At 46.0% G+C, this 19,622-nt stretch overlaps 1 protein-coding gene across 3 annotated transcripts in view; it reads right to left on the reverse strand.

Annotated features, from left to right (window-relative positions):
* Positions 1–19,622, reverse strand: part of CFAP251 (cilia and flagella associated protein 251) — a 263,063-nt gene that overhangs the window by 144,497 nt on the left and 98,944 nt on the right. For all 3 annotated transcript variants that reach the window (XM_063964473.1, XM_063964472.1, XM_063964474.1), the window contains 2 exons: positions 19,262–19,512; positions 11,421–11,572 (listed from right to left, as the gene is read on the reverse strand). In XM_063964473.1, coding sequence (XP_063820543.1) covers positions 11,421–11,572; positions 19,262–19,512 — 403 coding nt within the window. The remainder of the gene's footprint in view (positions 1–11,420; positions 11,573–19,261; positions 19,513–19,622) is intronic.

Consider the following 19,622-nt stretch of genomic DNA (forward strand, 5'->3'; position numbering starts at 1 on the left):
GGGTCTCTATGGTGGAAGTCTTGAGACAGGAGCTGGAACCTGGAAGACAATCACAGGAGAGAGACAAACAGGAACTAGGTTTGACAACCAAAGCACTGACGCCTTCCTTGCTCAGGCACAGTGTATTTATACCTGCAGCAAGGAAGGGATTGGCTAGGCAATTATGCAGATTATATATCAATACTGAGAACAGATTGGTGGAAATGATCAGCTGACAGAATCCAAGATGGCTGCGCCCATGCAGACACTTGGAGGGAAGTTTGGTTTGTAATCCATGTGGAAATGAAAACAGTAATGGCGGCGCCGGCCACCGGAGACAGGAGGCGCCAGGCTGACAGATGCACATCCAACCACGCGGACACAGCGGAGGCCGCGGCTGACGTAATCGCCACTCAGACACTCTGCATGCAGAAGTTCCGGGACGGCGGCGGAGGCCGCGGGAGACGCCATGCCAGGTGTAATATGGCGTTTACTGTGACAGCGTCCCAGAGTGACAGGAGGGGATACAGGAATGTACACATCAGGATAACAGATGGGATCCGGTCCTGGAGCGCTGAGCCAGCCTTAGGAGGCATCTGATGGGTAAGAAATGGCGTCCAGATACCCGGATCGTGACAGCGCTCTTTTATAGAATAAATAATACACTCACTGCACCAATTAAATGTGCCCCCCCCCCCCTCTTTTTTGCCCTCTGTACTTGCTCAGCAGGGGAGAGTCCGGGGAGCAGCTTCTCTGCAGCTTGCTGTGGAGAAAAATGGTGCTGGTTAGTGCTGGAGGATCAAGCTCCGCCCCCTCAACGGCGGGCTTCGGTCCCGCTCGAATTCTTTATCCTGGCGGGGGGGTTTCAATATACTGCCTCCGCGGTATCTAATATATTAGCCAGTGTCCCTTGAGGTTAATATTGCTGCCCAGGGTGCCCCCCCTCCTGCGCCCTGCAGCCGTACAGTGCCTTCTGTGTGTGTATGTGTGGGAGAAATGGCGCGCAGCGTTACCGCTGCGCGGTACCTCAGTGAAGATCTGAAGTCTTCTGCCGCCTGTGAAGTCTCCTTTCTTCTTATACTCACCCGGCTTCTATCTTCCGGCTCTGTGAGGAGGACGGCGGCGCGGCTCCGGGACGAACAGCGAGGACGACACCTGTGTTCCAACCCTCTGGAGCTAACGGTGTCCAGTAGCCTAAGAAGCAGAGCCTATCAGTTAAGTAGGTCTGCTTCTCTCCCCTCAGTCCCACGATGCAGGGAGCCTGTTGCCAGCAGTGCTCCCTGAAAAAAAAAAGCCTAACAAAATTCTTTTTCAGAGAAACTTAGTAGAGCTCCCCTGCAGTGCATCCAGTCTCCTCTGGGCACAGGATCTAACTGAGGTCTGGAGGAGGGGCATAGAGGGAGGAGCCAGTGCACACCCATCTAAAGTCTTTAGAGTGCCCATGTCTCCTGCTGAGCCCGTCTATACCCCATGGTCCTTACGGAGTCCCCAGCATCCTCTAGGACGTAAGAGAAAAAAAGGCTAATTTTGTTTAGTTTGCAGAGTTGGCAGTATATGAAAGTTGTATCCAGGTTAGCAAGGGCAGTATATGCTCCTGGTTTCATCCTGGAGAGAACAGTAGTACATGCGCCTGGCTTACTCCTAGGGATTGGGTTTGTTGGACCGACCATATTTAGGTCGTCATTCATTAAGTCGACCACTATTGGTCAACACCTACAAAAGTTCGACATGGCCATCAGGTCGACATGGAAAAAGGTCAACATAAGTTTATTTTCTTTTTCTTGTGTCATTTTCTTAGTAAAGTGACCAGGAACCCCAATTAGTGCACCATGTCCCCTCCCATGTCGAGAAAACTTCTGTCAAGGTGCCTCACTCCTCTATCGCTGCGCACGGCACAGGTTACTATTCCCAATCATAGTCCATGTGGATCGTAAAGTATGAAAAAAAAAATAAATTATGAAAAACTCAAGTCGGCCAATAGTGGTTGACCTAATGACTGTTGACCTAAGTGAGGTCGACCTAAGGACCGTATCCCTACTCCTAGAGAGAACAGTAGTGTAAACGCCTGGTTTACTCCTAGAGAGAACAGTAGTGTAAACGCCTGGTTTACTCCTATAGATAACAGTAGTGTAAACGCCTGGTTTACTCCTAGAGAGAACAGTAGTGTAAACGCCTGGTTTACTCCTATAGATAACAGTAGTGTAAACACCTGGTTTACTCCTAGAGAGAACAGTAGTGTAAACGCCTGGTTTACTCCTATAGATAACAGTAGTGTAAACACCTGGTTTACTCCTAGAGAGAACAGTAGTGTAAACGCCTGGTTTACTCCTATAGAGAACAGTAGTGTAAACGCCTGGTTTGCTCCTAGAGAGAACTGTAGTGTAAACGCCTGGTTTACTCCTATAGATGACAGTAGTGTAAACGCCTGGTTTACTCCTAGAGAGAACAGTAGTGTAAACGCCTGGTTTACTCCTATAGATAACAGTAGTGTAAACACCTGGTTTACTCCTAGAGAGAACAGTAGTGTAAACGCCTGGTTTACTCCTATCGAGAACAGTAGTGTAAACGCCTGGTTTACTCCTAGAGAGAACTGTAGTGTAAACGCCTGGTTTACTCCTAGAGAGAACAGTAGTGTAAACGCCTGGTTTACTCCTAGAGAGAACAGTAGTGTAAACGCCTGGTTTACTCCTAGAGAGAACAGTAGTGTAAACGCCTGGTTTACTCCTATAGATAACAGTAGTGTAAACGCCTGGTTTACTCCTAGAGAGAACAGTAGTGTAAACGCCTGGTTTACTCCTATAGATAACAGTAGTGTAAACGCCTGGTTTACTCCTAGAGAGAACAGTAGTGTAAACGCCTGGTTTACTCCTAGAGAGAACAGTAGTGTAAACGCCTGGTTTACTCCTAGAGAAAACAGTAGTGTAAACGCCTGGTTTACTCCTAGAGAGAACAGTAGTGTAAACGCCTGGTTTACTCCTAGAGAGAACAGTAGTGTAAACGCCTGGTTTACTCCTAGAGTGAACAGTAGTATATGCGCCTGGTTTACTCCGAGAGAGAACAGTATTGTATATGCTGGTTTACTCCTGGAGAGAACAGTCTTATTTGCTCCTGATTTACTCCTGGAAAGAACAGTAGAACATATGTAGCCATATTCATCCAGCCTGCGACACGGCCACATGGGTGCGACTTAGTACGCCGAGCTGCGACTAGTCGCACCTGCGATCGGCTCCATTAACACCTAACTGACAATTTTTCCCTTTAAAAACATTCATAACACAGTTTTTTTTAAATGTTTAATTTAAGATAGTTTAAAAAGTATTTTTTGAAACATTTAATATTATAATAAGATTTTACTCACCGGTAAATCTATTTCTCGTAGTCCGTAGTGGATGCTGGGAACTCCGAAAGGACCATGGGGAATAGCGGGCTCCGAAGGAGGCTGGGGCACTCTAGAAAGATTATGACCACCTGGTGTGCACTGGCTCCTCCCACTATGACCCTCCTCCAAGCCTCAGTTAGGACACTGTGCCCGGACGAGCTGACATAATAAGGAAGGATTTTGAATCCCGGGTAAGACCTCATACCAGCCACACCAATCACACCGTACAACTCGTGATACTATATCCAGTTTGACAGTATGAAAACAACTGAGCCTCTCAACAGATGGCTCAACAATAACCCTTTAGTTAGCAATAACTATTTACAAGTATTGCAGACAATCCGCACTTGGGATGGGCACCCAGCATCCACTACGGACTACGAGAAATAGATTTACCGGTGAGTAAAATCTTATTTTCTCTAACGTCCTAGTGGATGCTGGGAACTCCGAAAGGACCATGGGGATTATACCAAAGCTCCCAAACGGGCGGGAGAGTGCGGATGACTCTGCAGCACCGAATGAGAGAACTCAAGGTCCTCCTCAGCCAGGGTATCAAATTTGTAGAATTTTGCAAACGTGTTTGCCCCTGACCAAGTAACAGCTCGGCAAAGTTGTAAAGCCGAGACCTCTCGGGCAGCCGCCCAAGATGAGCCCACCTTCCCTGTGGAATGGGCTTTCACTGATTTAGGATGCGGCAGTCCAGCCGCAGAATGCGCCTGCTGAATCGTGTCACAGATCCAGCGAGCGATAGTCTGCTTAGAAGCAGGAGCACCCAGCCTGTTGGGTGCATACAGGATAAATAGCGAGTCAATTTTCTTGACTCTAGCCGTCCTGGAAACATAATTTTTCAAGGCCCTGACTACGTCCAGTAACTTGGAATCCTCCAAGTCCCTAGTAGCCGCAGGCACCACAATAGGTTGGTTCAAGTGAAAAACTGATACCACCTTAGGGAGAAACTGGGGACGAGTCCTCAATTCTGCCCTCTCCATATGGAAAATCAGATAAGGACTTTTATATGACAAATCCGCCAATTCTGATACACGCCTGGCCGAAGCCAAGGTCAATAACATGACCACTTTCCGCGTGAGATATTTTAGATCCACGGTTTTTAGTGGTTCAAACCAATGTGATTTTAAGAAACTCAACACCACGTTGAGATCCCAAGGCACAACCGGGGGCTGAATATGCAGCACTCCTTTTAGAATGTCTGAACTTCAGGTACTGAAGTTAATTCTTTCTGGAAGAAAATCGACAGAGCCGAGATCTGTATCTTAATGGAGCCTAATTTTAGGCCCATAGACACTCCTGCTTGTAGGAAATGCAGAAATCGACCTAGTTGAAATTCCTCTGTTGGGGCCTTTTGTGGCCTCACACCAAGCAACATATTTCCGCCATATGCGGTGATAATGTTTTGCAGTTACATCTTTCCTGGCTTGAATCAGCGTAGGAATGACTTCCTCCGGAATGCCCTTTTCCTTTAGGATCCGGCGTTCAACAGCCATGCCATCAAAACGTAGCCGCGGTAAGTCTTGGAACAGACAGGGCCCCTGCTGCAGCAGGTCCTGTCTGAGCGGCAGAGCCATGGGTTCCTCTGATATAATTTTTTGAAGTTCTGGGTACCAGGCTCTTCTTTGGACAATCCGGAACCACAAGTATCGTTCTTACTCCTCGCCTTCTTATTATTCTCAGTACCTTTGGTATGAGAGGCAGAGGGGGGGAACACATAAACCGACTGGTACACCCACGGTGTTACCAGAGCGTCCACAGCTATCGCCTGAAGGTCCCTTGACCTGGCGCAATATCTTTTATAGCTTTTTGTTGAGGCGGGACGCCTTCCTGTCCACCTGTGGCCTTTCCCAATGGTGTACAATCCTTTGGAAGACTTCTGGATGAAGTCCCCACTCTCTCGGGTAGAAGTCGTGTCTGCTGAGAAGATCTGCTTTCCAGTTGTCCACTTCCGAGAATGAACACTGCTGACAGTGCTGACACATGATTTTCCGCCCATCGAAGAATCCTTGTGGCTTCTGCCATCGCCATCCTGCTTCTTGTGCGCCCTGTTGGTTTACATGGGCGACTGCCGTGATGTTGTCTGATTGGATCAGGACCGGCCTTTTGAAGCAGAGGCCTTGCCTGACTCAGGGCATTGATAAATGGCCCTCAGTTCCAGAATATTTATGTAGGGAAAGTCACCTGACTTGACCAAAGTCCCTGGAAGCTTCTTCCCTGTGTGTCTGCCCCCCAGCCTCAAAGGCTGGCATCCATGGTCACTAGGACCTAGTCCTGTATGTCGAACCTGCGGCCCTCTTGAAGATGGGCACTCTGCAGCCACTACAGTAGAGATACGCTGGTCCTTGGAGACAGGGTTATCAGCCGATGCATCTGAAGATGTGATCCGGACCACTTCGTCTAACAGGTCCCCCCTGAAAAGTTCTTGCATGGAACCTGCCGAATGGGATTGCTTCGTAGGAAGCTATCATTTTTCCCAGGACCTCGCGTGCAATGATGCACCGATAACTGTTTTGGCTTCAGGAGGTCTCTGACTAGAGATGACAGCTCCATGGCTTTCTCCTCCGGGAGAAACACTTATTTCTGGTCTGTGTCCAGAACCATCCCCAGGAACAGTAGACGTGTCGTAGGAAACAGCTGTGTCTTTGGACTGTTTAGAATCCAACCGTGCTGTTGTAGCACTTTCCAAAATAGTGCTACCCTGACTAGCAACTGCTCCTTGGACCTCGCCCTTATAAGGAGATTGTCCAAGTACGGGAACATTAAAAACTCCACTTTTTCGAAGGAGTATCATCATTCCGGCCATTACCTTGGTAACACCCTCGGTGCCATGTACAGTCCAAACGGCAGAGTCTGGACTTGGTAATGGTAATCCTGTACCACAAATCTGAGGTACTCCTGGCGAGGATAGTAAATGGGGACATGCAGGTAAGCATCCTTGATGTCCCGGGATACCATGTAATCCCCCTCGTCCAGGCTTGCAATAACCGCCCTGGGCGATTCCATCTTGAACTTGAATTTTTTTATGTATGTGTTCAAGGATTTTAAATATAAAAAAGGGTCACACCGAACCATGCGGTTTCGGTACCCCAAACCGTGTGGAATAGTAACCCCGTCCTTGTTGAAGTAGGGGCACCTTAAGTATTACCTGATGGGAATACAGCTTATTAATTGCCTCTAGCACAGCCTCCCTGCCTGAGGGAGTTGTCGGCAAGGCATATTTGAGGAAACGGCGGGGGGAAGACATCTCAAATTCCAGCTTGTACCCTTGAAATACTACTTGAATGAAACAGGGATCCACCTGTGAGCGAGCCCACTGATCGCTGAAATTTTTGAGACGGCCCCCCCACCGTACCTGGCTACACCTGTGGAGCCCCCGCGTCATGCTGTGGACTCAGAGGAAGCGAGAGAAGAATTATGATTCTGGGAACAGGCTGACTAGTGCAGCTTTTTCCCTCTTCCCTTGTCTCTGTACAGAAAGGAAGCGCCTTTGACCCGCTTGCTTTTCTGAAGCCGAAAGGACTGTACCTGATAATACAGTGCTTTCTTAGTCTGTGAGGAAAACTGAGGTAAAAATATTTCTTCCCAGCTGTTGCTGCGGATACGAGGTCCCAGAGACCATCCCCAAATAATTCCTCACCCTTATAAGGCAGAATCTCTATGCGCCTTTTAAAGTCAGCATCACCTGTCCAGTGACAGGTCTCTAATACCCTCCTGACAGAATGGACATTACATTCATTTTGGATGCCAGCCGGCAAAATATCCCTCTGTGCATCCCTCATATATAAGACGACGTCTTTAATATGTTCTCATGTTAGCAAACTAGTATGTTTGACAGGGTCACCGACCACGCTGCAGCAGCACGCTCTGCAGGTTTCAGTCTAGTACCTGAGTGTGTAAAGACAGACTTCAGGATAGCCTCCTGCTTTTTATCAACAGGTACCTTCAAAGTGGCCGTTCCTAAAACGGTAGTGCCACCTATTTTGACAACCGTGTGAGCGCCTTATCCACCCTAGGGGATATCTCCCAGCGTAACTTATCCTCTGGCGGGAAAAGGTACGCCATCAGTAACTTTTTTGAAATTACCAGTTTCTTATCAGGGGGAACCCACGCTTCTCACACACTTCATTCATTCATCTGATGGGGGAACAAAACACTGCCTGCTTTTTCTCCCCAAACATAAAAATCCATTTTTAGAGGTTAATGTCAGAAATGTGTAACACATTTTTTATTGCCGGGATCAAGTCACGGATGTTCCTAGTGGATTGTGTATATGTCTCAACCTTGACGACACTGGAGTCAGACTCCGTGTCGACATCTGTGTCTGCCATCTGAATGAGCGGGCGTTTTTGAGCCCCTGATGGCCTTTGAGACGCCTGGGCAGGCGCGGGCTGAGAAGCCGGCTGTCCCACAGCTGTTACGTCATCCACCCTTTTATATAAGGAGTTGACACTGTCGGTTAATACCTTTCACCTAACCATCCACTCTGGTGTCGGCCCCACAGGGGGCGACATCACATTTATCGGCATCTGCTCCGTCACTATATAAGCCTCCTCCTCAAACATGTCGACACAGCTGTACCGACACACCGCACACACACAGGGAATGCTCTGACTGAGGACAGGACCCCACAAAGCCCTTTGGGGAGACAGAGAGAGAGTATGCCAGCACACACCAGAGCGCTATATAATGTGGGGATTAACACTATAACTGAGTGAATTTTCCCCAATAGCTGCTTGTATATACGATATTGCGCCTAAATTTAGTGCCCCCCCTCTCTTTTTAACCCTTTGAGCCTGAAAACTACAGGGGAGAGCCTGGGGAGCTTTCTTCCAGCTGCACTGTGAAGAGAAAATGGCGCCAGTGTGTCTGAGGGAGATAGCTCCGCCCCTTTTCCGCGGCCTATTCTCCCGCTTTTTTATGGATTCTGGCAGGGGTATTTATCACATATATAGCCTCTGGGGCTATATATTGTGATTGTTTTGCCAGCCAAGGTGTTTTTATTGCTGCTCAGGGCGCCCCCCCCCCCAGCGCCCTGCACCCTCAGTGACCGGAGTGTGAAGTGTGCATGAGGAGCAATGGCGCACAGCTGCAGTGCTGTGCGCTACCTTGGTGAAGACTGATGTCTTCTGCCGCCGATTTTCCGGACCTCTTCTTGCTTCTGGCTCTGTAAGGGGGACGGCGGCGCGGCTCCGGGACCGAACACCAAGGACTGGGCCTGCGGTCGATCCCTCTGGAGCTAATGGTGTCCAGTAGCCTAAGAAGCCCAATCCGGCTGCAAGCAGGCGAGTTCGCTTCTTCTCCCCTTAGTCCCTCGCTGCAGTGAGCCTGTTGCCAGCAGGTCTCACTGAAAATAAAAAACCTAATTCTATACTTTCTTTCTAGAGGCTCAGGAGAGCCCCTAGTGTGCATCCAACCTCGGCCGGGCACAAGATCTAACTGAGGCTTGGAGGAGGGTCATAGTGGGAGGAGCCAGTGCACACCAGGTGGTCATAAATCTTTCTAGAGTGCCCAGCCTCCTTCGGAGCCCGCTATTCCCCATGGTCCTTTCGGAGTTCCCAGCATCCACTAGGACGTTAGAGAAATTATGCATATCTGCAGAAAGCATCTCCTTGTCAAACACTGGGGGACACAGTGGGGACGCGCGGTTGCATGTGATCTGACCATGCCAGTTAATTGGTTAAAGTCTATGGATTGCAGGTGCAAATTATGATGCATGCGCAAAGCAGTGTGCACGTGCATTACACCAAGCTAGTCGCAGCCACGTCCAATCGAAGGCTGGATGAGTGTGGCTACGTCTGTATATGTACTAGGTTTACTCCTAGGGAGTACAGTAGTATATGCACCTGATTTACTCCTAGAGAGAACAGTAGTATATGCGCCTGGTTTACGCCTAGAGAGAACAGTAGTATATGGGCCTGGTTTGCTCCTAAACGGAAGAGCAGTATATGCGCCTGGTTTGCTCCTAAACGGAACAGTAGTATACGAGTCTGGCTTACTCCTAGAGATAATAGTATTATATGCACCTGAAATTGTGGCTTCAATGAGGTAAAATCAAATGCTACCATTACAGTACACAATTCACACACTATATAGTATATGATAAGAAATACTTGTTTATAACTAATAAACTTTAATTTTCTATGGAAGTTGGACTAAGATGCAAAGACAAAATTAAGGTTTTCAACATGTTTAAATAAATACACACAACAGTCATCTTCCCTTTTAAAAGGTCAATGGGTCCTAAACCTCAAAAATATTACTGTGCAGCGTAACGCTCCATATGGGTCTCAAGTTTGGATAGAAATTGAGTCGGTTTAACTTCCTACAACACACACACATGCTGTTCTCAGGTCTCCTCGCTACTTTGCTTTCACTCAACAATTATTCTGTCCCTTACAGTTTGGTCCCATTGTTGCCAGGTCAATAATTTAGACCCAACACCTACCCATTCCCTCTCATCCTACTTTGAGACAATCCATCCTTCCTTCCAGACCTTTATTTCCAAAGCCTTCCTCTGTTAGGCGAGAATAAATATTCTCATAGTCCCTAATGATTTATCATTGAGGAATAGTCCCACCATTCCACACCCTCCAAAAGTCTTTCAAGCTTCAGATCTTCACCTTTCATCAGTTTCTACAAACGATACAATTGTACAGAATCTTGGTACGGTCACTTCTTATGTTCGAGCAGTTCTGCCTGCACAATCCCTCGTACAGCGGATTTATGTCATCCCTGTATTATACAATGCTAACTAACTACACTTTACCTAAACCGCATCATGAGAGGAATTGGGAGAGGGATTTTACAGAGGAACTGGACATAGAGGACTGGTGGGACATCTGGTTAGGGTCAGACAAATCCTAGAACAATGTTTCCATCAAAGAAACACACAAGTTATTATACTGGTGAATACTACATTTAATCAAATTAGATACGTTTTCTGTATCTATTCCCCTCTGTAATGGAAAGGCTGTGAAGGGGCTTCCCCCGTCCTACATGTATGGTGGGATTGCCCAGTCCTGCAGGGATTCTGGTCAATGTTCTCACTCATATTCGCTCTTTGTCTGAGGGTCTGATATAGAGTTATCTGCAGGTCTGTTGCATCACGCATAGTCATCTCTGCATAAGAATTTTTTGTGCACTTGCACATTTCAAACGAAAAGCAGATTGAATCTGTGCATGAGCCTATATATATGTTTGAGATCAGGATAATGAAGACCCAGCATATATAGCCAGAGCCAGCCCTAACCAATATGATGCCCTAGGCAAGATTTTGGCTGGTGCCCCCTAGCACCACCGCTGGTTCCGCCTCTGACCTTTCACCTCTTTCTCAGCACCACCACCCCTATGTGGCTAAAATGATAAGCAGCATGCCTATATACTGTGTGAGACTGTGGCTGTATCTGCATATGAAATGCTACACACAGAATATAGGCATGCCGCATATCATTTTAATCAGCAGAAGCTGCTGATGCCCCTAGGCATATCAAATGCCCTAGGCAATTGCCTAGTTTGCCTATGCCTATGGCCGGCTCTGTATATAGCAGCTAGACTTTGTGTACAGTCCTAATGGTGCACAACAACAGCATTATTCGATCATTCGATAAGTGGTCTGATTCTGACCTTTCCTTGCATCACACTCCAATGACTGATTTGTAACATACTTTTGGAACTGTCAAACTGTATAGTTCTAGGCCCTCTCATACTGCTCATCACTAGCTATGCATACCTCCCAACTTTTCCTAGCTGAGAATCGGGACTCTATAGCGCAGCTAAGCCATACCCATCCGAAAAGGGGCATGGCTTGGTGGTAATGCTGCGACCACTTGCCACACCTCCCGTTTTCAATACAGTGGGGGCACAGCGTCTATTCACTGCTGCTCTGCTAAGCAGGGCAGCGGGTGCAGGAGCCTCCCAACTGTATATATATATATATATATATATATATATATATATATACACTGTATACTCATTATGTATTTATTTACGCATATAAAAAAGAACTGGTAAAAATGTTACATGTTAGAGGAGAAGCGTGCTTCCAGATACTTACGGCTGTAGCAAGATAATGTGAATCATGTGAGAAAGAAATCTGTGTTATTGATCCTGTGGCATACTTAAAAGGTTCTTTGGTTTCATCTTCCAGGGTCATTGCATCCAGTATATGGACACTTCCGTCTTTAAAGCCAGCTGCTAAATACAAGCCTGCAATTGCAAAACAATAACCATGAGACAAATAAGAGTTCAACTGAATCCTGGCTGACAGAGATTATTGATACTTGTTGTTCCACAAGGTCCAGATTGCTTTGGCAGACATTGTTATGCAGACACTTGTAATTCTGCAATCTCCAGCATAACCAAGCAGTCATTGTCTGCCATGGATTGCTGGGGCTGGTAGTTCAATATCACTTAATAACTTTCTGGTCAAAACATTACTTTCCAATTGTAAAGCGCAACGGAATTTTCTGCGCTATATAAGAAACTGTTAATAAATAAATAAATAAATAAATAATGGGATCCGGTCTGAAGATCGACACTGTCTAGGGCGACAATGTTTAGGTCGACCACTTCGACAGGGTTTCTAGGTCGACATGTGATGGGTCGACAGGTCAAAAGGTCGACATGAGTTTGTTTGGTTTTTTAAAACTTTTTCATACTTAACGATCCACGTGGACTACGACTGGAACGGTAATCTGTGCCAAGCGAAGCGAGGTACCTTGCCCGAAGCATGGCGAGCGAAGCGAGCCATGCGAGGGGACACAGTGCACTAATTGGGGTTCCCGGCCACTCTACAAAGAAAACGACACCCAAAAAAAACCTCCTGTTGACCTTTTGACCTGTCGACCTAGCACATGTCGGCCTAGAAACCCTGTCGACCTTCCAACCCTGTCGACCTATAGTAGTTGACCTAAACACTGTCGACCTAGACGCTGTCAATCTAATGATCCACACCCATAAATAATACCCTGGAAGATTATTATGAATTTATTTTAACACATCCTTACTCTGGCCCCATGAAGATAAGCTTGATGTATTTCCGCTACAAACTTTTTAGGTAAAGAAGCATGTAAAAGACGTGTATTTCTGTGCATGCACCGAGCTCCAAAACAGTAGCATTTGTACTAGATATTTGTCAGATGTAACAAGGGCAGGGGCAGATTGGCAATTGTTCTCACCATGTAGATTCCTGGTAGGCTGACATGACTACACGATATGTTATACCTCTTGTGCTGCCTATGTCAGCATACCGCTACAAATATTTACAGGGCCACTTTTAGTTGCCAATCCGACCCTGGTTTCAGACACAACTGCAACAAAAGACGCAAGGAAGGCCACAACTGTATACAATCAGGCCTTATGAGGAGCGATCACGCCCCCCTCAACAGACCCAACCCTCTCATCAGACCGCTCCCCCATTAGGACTGCTTCCATAAATTTCCCGGGCTGGTTTTCCATCCCAATCCATCCCTGAACAATGGTTGTATTTTTATGCACCACAATAGAGTACATAGAGATGTGGCTTGGCGGTGTTAGTTGTAAATTCTAATGTTGCATATTTGTATGAGACACAATAATGCAAAAAAGCGTCATACACACGAGACAAAACTGTCGAGTCATTAATAAAAGCTAAAGTCTCATATTCAATATAAACTAATTAAATACATCTATTGTTTTTCACTTCAAAAATCAAATGGGAAGCTTCTGTCTTGCAGAGGTCCAAATTAAAATATCAATTAATATAAATAGATGGCCGTGACTTGATATAATATGCAACATTAAGTAATATCAGTTAGATGAGTATCAATCAAGCCCTTTTTTATCAACCTATCGTGTTCAAGAGTATTTGCACCATTTAGAGATCTTCTTGTTGTAAAAATAATTATGTGTATATATATATATATATATATATATATACACACACACACACACACACACACACACACACATACACACATACACACACACATATATATATATATACACTGCTCAAAAAAATAAAGGGAACACTAAAGTAAACATCCTAGATCTGAATTAATGAAATATTCTTATTAAATACTTTGTTCTTTACATAGTTGAATGTGCTGACAACAAAATCACACAAAAATTATCAATGGAAATCAAATTTATTAACCCTTAGAGGTTTGGATTTGGAGTCACACTCAAAATTAAAGTGGAAAAACACACTACAGGCTGATCCAACTTTGATGTAACGTCCTTAAAACAAGTCAGAATGAGGCTCAGTAGTGTGTGTGGCCTCCACGTGCCTGTATGACCTCCCTACAACGCCTGGGCATGCTCCTGATGAGGTGGCGGATGGTCTCCTGAGGGATCTCCTCCCAGACCTGGACTAAAGCATGCACCAACTCCTGGACAGTCTGTGGTGCAACGTGGCGTTGGTGGATGGAGCGAGACATGATGTCCCAGATGTGCTCAATTGGATTCAGGTCTGGGGAACGGGCGGGCCAGTCCATAGCATCAATGCCTTCGTCTTGCAGGAACTGCTGACACACTCCAGCCACATGAGGTCTAGCATTGTCTTGCATTAGGAGGAACCCAGGGCCAACCGCACCAGCATATGGTCTCACAAGGGGTCTGAGGATCTCATCTCGGTACCTAATGGCAGTCAGGCTACCTCTGGCGAGCACATGGAGGGCTGTGCGGCCCCCCAAAGAAATGCCACCCCACACCATTACTGACCCACTGCCAAACCGGTCATGCTGGAGGATGTTGCAGGCAGCAGAACGTTCTCCTTGGCGTCTCCAGACTCTGTCACGTCTTTCACATGTGCTCAGTGAGAACCTGCTTTCATCTGTGAAGAGCACAGGGCGCCAGTGGCGAATTTGCCAATCTTGGTGTTCTCTGGCAAATACCAAACGTCCTGCACGGTGTTGGGCTGTAAGTACAACCCCCACCTGTGGACGTCGGGCCCTCATTCCACCCTCATGGAGTCTGTTTCTGATCGTTTGAGTAGACACATGCACATTTGTGGCTTGCTGGAGGTCATTTTGCAGGGCTCTGGCAGTGCTCCTCCTGTTCCTCCTTGCACAAAGGCGGAGGTAGCGGTCCTGCTGCTGGGTTGTTGTCCTCCAACGGCCTCCTCCACGTCTCCTGATGTACTTGCCTGTCTCCTGGTAGCGCCTCCTTGCTCTGGACACTACGCTGACAGACACAGCAAACCTTCTTGCCACAGCTCGCATTGAAGTGCCATCCTGGATGAGCTGCACTACCTGAGCCACTTGTGTGGGTTGTAGACTCCGTCTCATGCTACCACTAGAGTGAAAGCACCGCCAGCTTTCAAAAGTGACCAAAACATCAGCCAGAAAGCATAGGAGCTGAGAAGTGGTCTGTGGTCACCACCTGCAGAACAACTCCTTTATTGGGGGTGTCTTGCTAATTGCCTATAATTCCCACCTGTTGTCTATTCCATTTGCACAACAGCATGTGAAATTGATTATCAATCAGTGTTGCTTCCTAAGTGGACAGTTTGATTTCACAGAAGTGTGATTGACTTGGAGTTACATTGTGTTGTTTAAGTGTTCCCTTTATTTTTTTGAGCAGTGTATATACACACACACACACACACACACACACACACACACACACACACACATTTACCGACACTGTATATAAAAACACATAATCGAACAGATATATATATATATATATATATACACATTACACACATACATATCACACAGAGGTGTGTATTGCGTGACCTCAGCATACCGATGTCGGCATCATGGCAGCGGAATGCCGGAGGGGGTAAGCGCAACAAGCCCCTTGCAGGATCGGGATGTAGGGGGAGGTAAAGTGACTGGCGGTCTCCTGACCTGTGATGAGGTAAATGAATCAGGAGGCACTGGCTAGCACCAGAGACAGATTTACACACAATATATGAGCCAAAGGGTGCATGTGGGCATTATACACAGGTGCAGCAGTATATACTGCTGGAAATATGGTGAGTGTTGATTAGAGATGTGTGGAGAAGGGGTGGCACTGCATCACCTGTCAGACTTTTTACTCCAGAGTTTTGACTATTAAATTGATTAGAATAATACAAAGAAGAAATTTCTAATATATTCTCTGTATATTTCAAATACTTTATAAAGTCAAAACTCTAGTGTTTACTGAAGTATGTCAGGAAAGGCTCTGCCTTACCACATATACAATCAGTACAAAACAAATCCATCCCTCGTCAGTGTAACCACATAAAATATCCGGCTCTGTAGCCCTCCTTAGGGGAAACTCTCCCACCATGCAGCATAGACCAGGAACGCGGCACTCAGATACTTGTAAGCAGTGAACAAGCAGCGTTCAATTCAGTGTTTCAGGGGACTAACGCCCCTTCTTCAGGACACATATATGTACACATATATAAAACACATGCGCACACACACACTCTCTCTCTCACCATGCCACAGGTTGTAGATGGGGGAAGGGCCAGACACCAAATTATTATTCCCCTCATGGCAAAATGCTGCAATTTGCAGGGGGGTGGACAAAATACTGTAATTCGTATTGGGAGCAGGTAGGGACAAAATCATGCAGTTCTTATGGAATTGCGTCATATTGGCCACGTCCCCTCTCCAACAATCGGTGAACTGCAGCCATTGAAAAAAAATGTCTGTCAGGAGGGTTTCCATGTGCTCATGCGCCACTGCAAGAGCTCCAGATGCATCTACACAGTAGATTTAAGATTGCACATATATGTAGATATGTGCAACTCAAAATAAATATGATGAAACGCAAGTGTGCAGATCATTGCTCAAGCATAAAAGATGCATCTATACATTCAACCTAAATACGGCCCAAAATAAGATTTATCACAGACCTGCTACATACTGTAGATACAAACTTAGAACAAGCAGTGCCTCACAATTATTAACCGTTCATAATAAGGTGTAATGTTCCAGATTTGATCCATCTATCCCTTCTATGTAATGAAGTTATGTTGAAGGGAAAGCAATTGCGGAAACATGCCATCTCTGTGAAGATCTTGGCAGTGATTTGATAATTATCACTTTCACTTATCAGGTCACTGCTGTTTCATGCATGCTCAGAGTGTAATTTTCCAAATGACATCGGAGGAAACTGTCCTTTCCTGCAATAATACCTCTATTGGCACAAAGCAGTTAAAGGCATCTAAAGATGGCGTAAACCTAAAGGCCAAGCTCTGTAAAGCTGCCCTTTTTTGAGCTTGGAACATAAGAGCCAGACCGCAGTCCTAATAATAATGACTGTGGTGTGAAGCTCTAATTAGCCTTTTCCTGGAGATATCTGTAACATCTCCTACATTAGGCTATTAATACATAGGGGCTAATTCAGACTGGATCGCTGCAGCAATCGCAGTCTGAATTTTTTTGTGAAGTGCGCTCGCACAGTTGCGCACCCCGGGAGCCCAATGAAATGCTAAAAGCAACTCTGGGCTGCGATCGCCTCTGCCTGATTGATAGGCAGAGGTGGTCGCTGGGCGGGAGGGGGCGTGCCAACAATGTTGGACGTGGGGGGTCATGGCGGGTAGCTGCCAGGACGTGGTGGGTAGCGGCCTGCCAGTGCGCAGGAGCTGCGCTGGCAGGGAGCTACTCGCCAGGTGCAAAAGCAATGCCGCTGTGCGATACTTTTGCACCTGTGCAGCGGGGGGGGCGGGGGGGTGTTTAGACATGCGGGGCGGATCAGCCCTATGCTGGGCGTCCCCCCGCATGACAGAGTAAATGATCGGATCTGAATCACCCCCACAGCCGGGATACAGAAAGTCATGCGGAAACGTACACTAAACAATGTATGGCAGTTTTCATTTATAAATTGCTTAAAAAGATAAGCAGAACAACAGGGCTACTTATAAATATTGCTCCCACTAAAGTCGTTTATGCATAATTATGTTGGTGGTCAATCCCACAGTCACATCCATGATCCCACTACTTGCTTTAGGCAGCAGCTTTGTTCTGCACTTGTGCCAAACACATGTAACTGTAATGATTTTGAGTCTTTGACAGTATACAGACTTTTTGTTTTACTAAAACTAACAAGACATTTATTTTTCAGCATCCAAGCGGATGTTATGTGGGCGTCCTGCCTATTATCCCTGTGGTAATATGGTTTGTGATTATAACGTTGAAAAAAGCTGTCAGCCACCTTTCAGGAATGTAATGTGATGTAGGGTAACTGGCCAGACTACAAATCCGGCTAAGCATTAATTGCAGTTTATATAAATATAGAGAGAGCCTTGTAATCATTCCATTTTGGTTTTCATTTATTAACATATTTAATCTGTATGTTGCAAGTTTTTCTGCTTTAATTCTACAAATGGGAGTTTTAGCTAGAATGTCTTGTGTTGCAGATAACATGGGGCCTGATTCAGAAATATACGCAAATGCATTCGCAGCTGTGACTTTGTATACGGCATACATGCAAAAATATGCAAATGTTGCAGCTGCTGGGAGTGATATAGAGACCCCCATAATCAGCGCTTTTGTCCCACCACTTACAAATACGTAACCATCGTATGCACATCAGGCAAACATCGACCATCTTAGTAATTCTATGGCTGTGCAGCATGACTGCTGGTAGTTAGACATCTGAGACATTTCTGCTGCTGCAGGGAGTTATACAGAGATGCCCATACTCGGCATCTCTGTCTCACCGCTTGTGTACAAATAAGCAACCATCAAATGCACATCAGGCATACATCAACCATCAGAGTAGCCCTATGGCTGCGCAGAATGACCGCTGAAAGTAAGGCGTCTGAAACATTTCTACTGCGTATGGGATAGCAGTCACAAGCTGAACCCCCCCCCCCCCCCCCCCCCCACAAATGGTCGCTACACGCCTGTATTTTGCAGCAACTCCCCCATCATCTCCTCCAAATGGTTCTTGAGTGTCAATCACTTTGTGAATCCTCCCTGTGACTGCTGTCATAAGACCATGGCAGCACATGCGCAGTGTAACTTAGACGCATGGGCAGACCACCGATAATCAACTGCGTAGAACCGGATTTGCGTATATCTTTGAATCAGGCCCTAAACGAGGGCAGTCTCTCTATATTAATTGGACACTTTCCATAAGTAAAGGATGAATGTAGCCATGAACGTTTTAGCACAGCAGATACTTCATTCTAAAACACACTTAAATATACTTCCCAGTAGTAAATGTTTGCTGTACCTTAGTCCGCACAGATACTGGTTATCTGTGTTTTATGTTTACTTTTTATGGCAAACATATATGTTTCACCTAAAAAGTCTCTCTTTTGTGACATTGTTCTATTGTTGTATTGCTTGTGTTTTATGTATCGCAGACAAAGATTGTTGAATTCTGTTGGCCCTCATTCCGAGTTGTTCGCTCGGTAAATTTCATCGCATCGCAGCGATTTTCCGCTTAGTGCGCATGCGCAATGTCCGCACTGCGACTGCGCCAAGTAAATTTGCTATGAAGATAGGATTTTTACTCACGGCTTTTTCTTCGCTCCGGCGATCGTAATGTGATTGAAAGGAAATGGGTGTTACTGGGCGGAAACAGGCCGTTTTATGGGCGTGTGGGAAAAAACGCTACCGTTTCCGGGAAAAACGCAGGAGTGGCCGGAGGAACGGGGGAGTGTCTGGGCGAACGCTGGGTGTGTTTGTGACGTCAAACCAGGAACGACAAGCACTGAACTGATCACAGATGCCGAGTAAGTCTGAAGCTACTCTGAAACTGCTACGAGGTGTGTAATCGCAATATTGCGAATACATCGTTCGCAATTTTACTATGCTAAGATTCACTCCCAGTAGGCGGCGGCTTAGCGTGTGCAATACTGCTAAAATCGCCTTGCGAGCGAACAACTCGGAATGAGGGCCGTTGTACACTTGAGAAACAATAAAAAAAAAAAAAGTCACTATACAGGATGTATACAACATTTACCTTTAGGGTCATAAGAAAGGCAATGTAAAGATTTTCCCTTGCCAAATATCCTGCTGATGAAGGGATTCTGATTTTTATAATCCCAGATTTTCAAGACTCCATTATAACTTCCATAAGCAATGTGTGTGTTGCAGGGGTGACAGGCAAGTGCGTGAATGGCTTCACTGGGCTCTTGCAACACCTTCTTCAACATTGTACCATCCGTGAACACATGCACTACCAAACCATCTGACGTAGATACAATGAAATTGCTAAAACAAAACACATACATGTTATTTATATGGTCTGACTTTTAATGTACATGCTTTTGAGGAAAAAATATTTATTACTTAGAGAAAGTGGCTCATAATAGCCTGCAGGG

This window comes from Pseudophryne corroboree, chromosome 1 (genome assembly GCF_028390025.1).
Source record: "Pseudophryne corroboree isolate aPseCor3 chromosome 1, aPseCor3.hap2, whole genome shotgun sequence".
NCBI classification, from domain to species: domain Eukaryota; kingdom Metazoa; phylum Chordata; class Amphibia; order Anura; family Myobatrachidae; genus Pseudophryne; species Pseudophryne corroboree.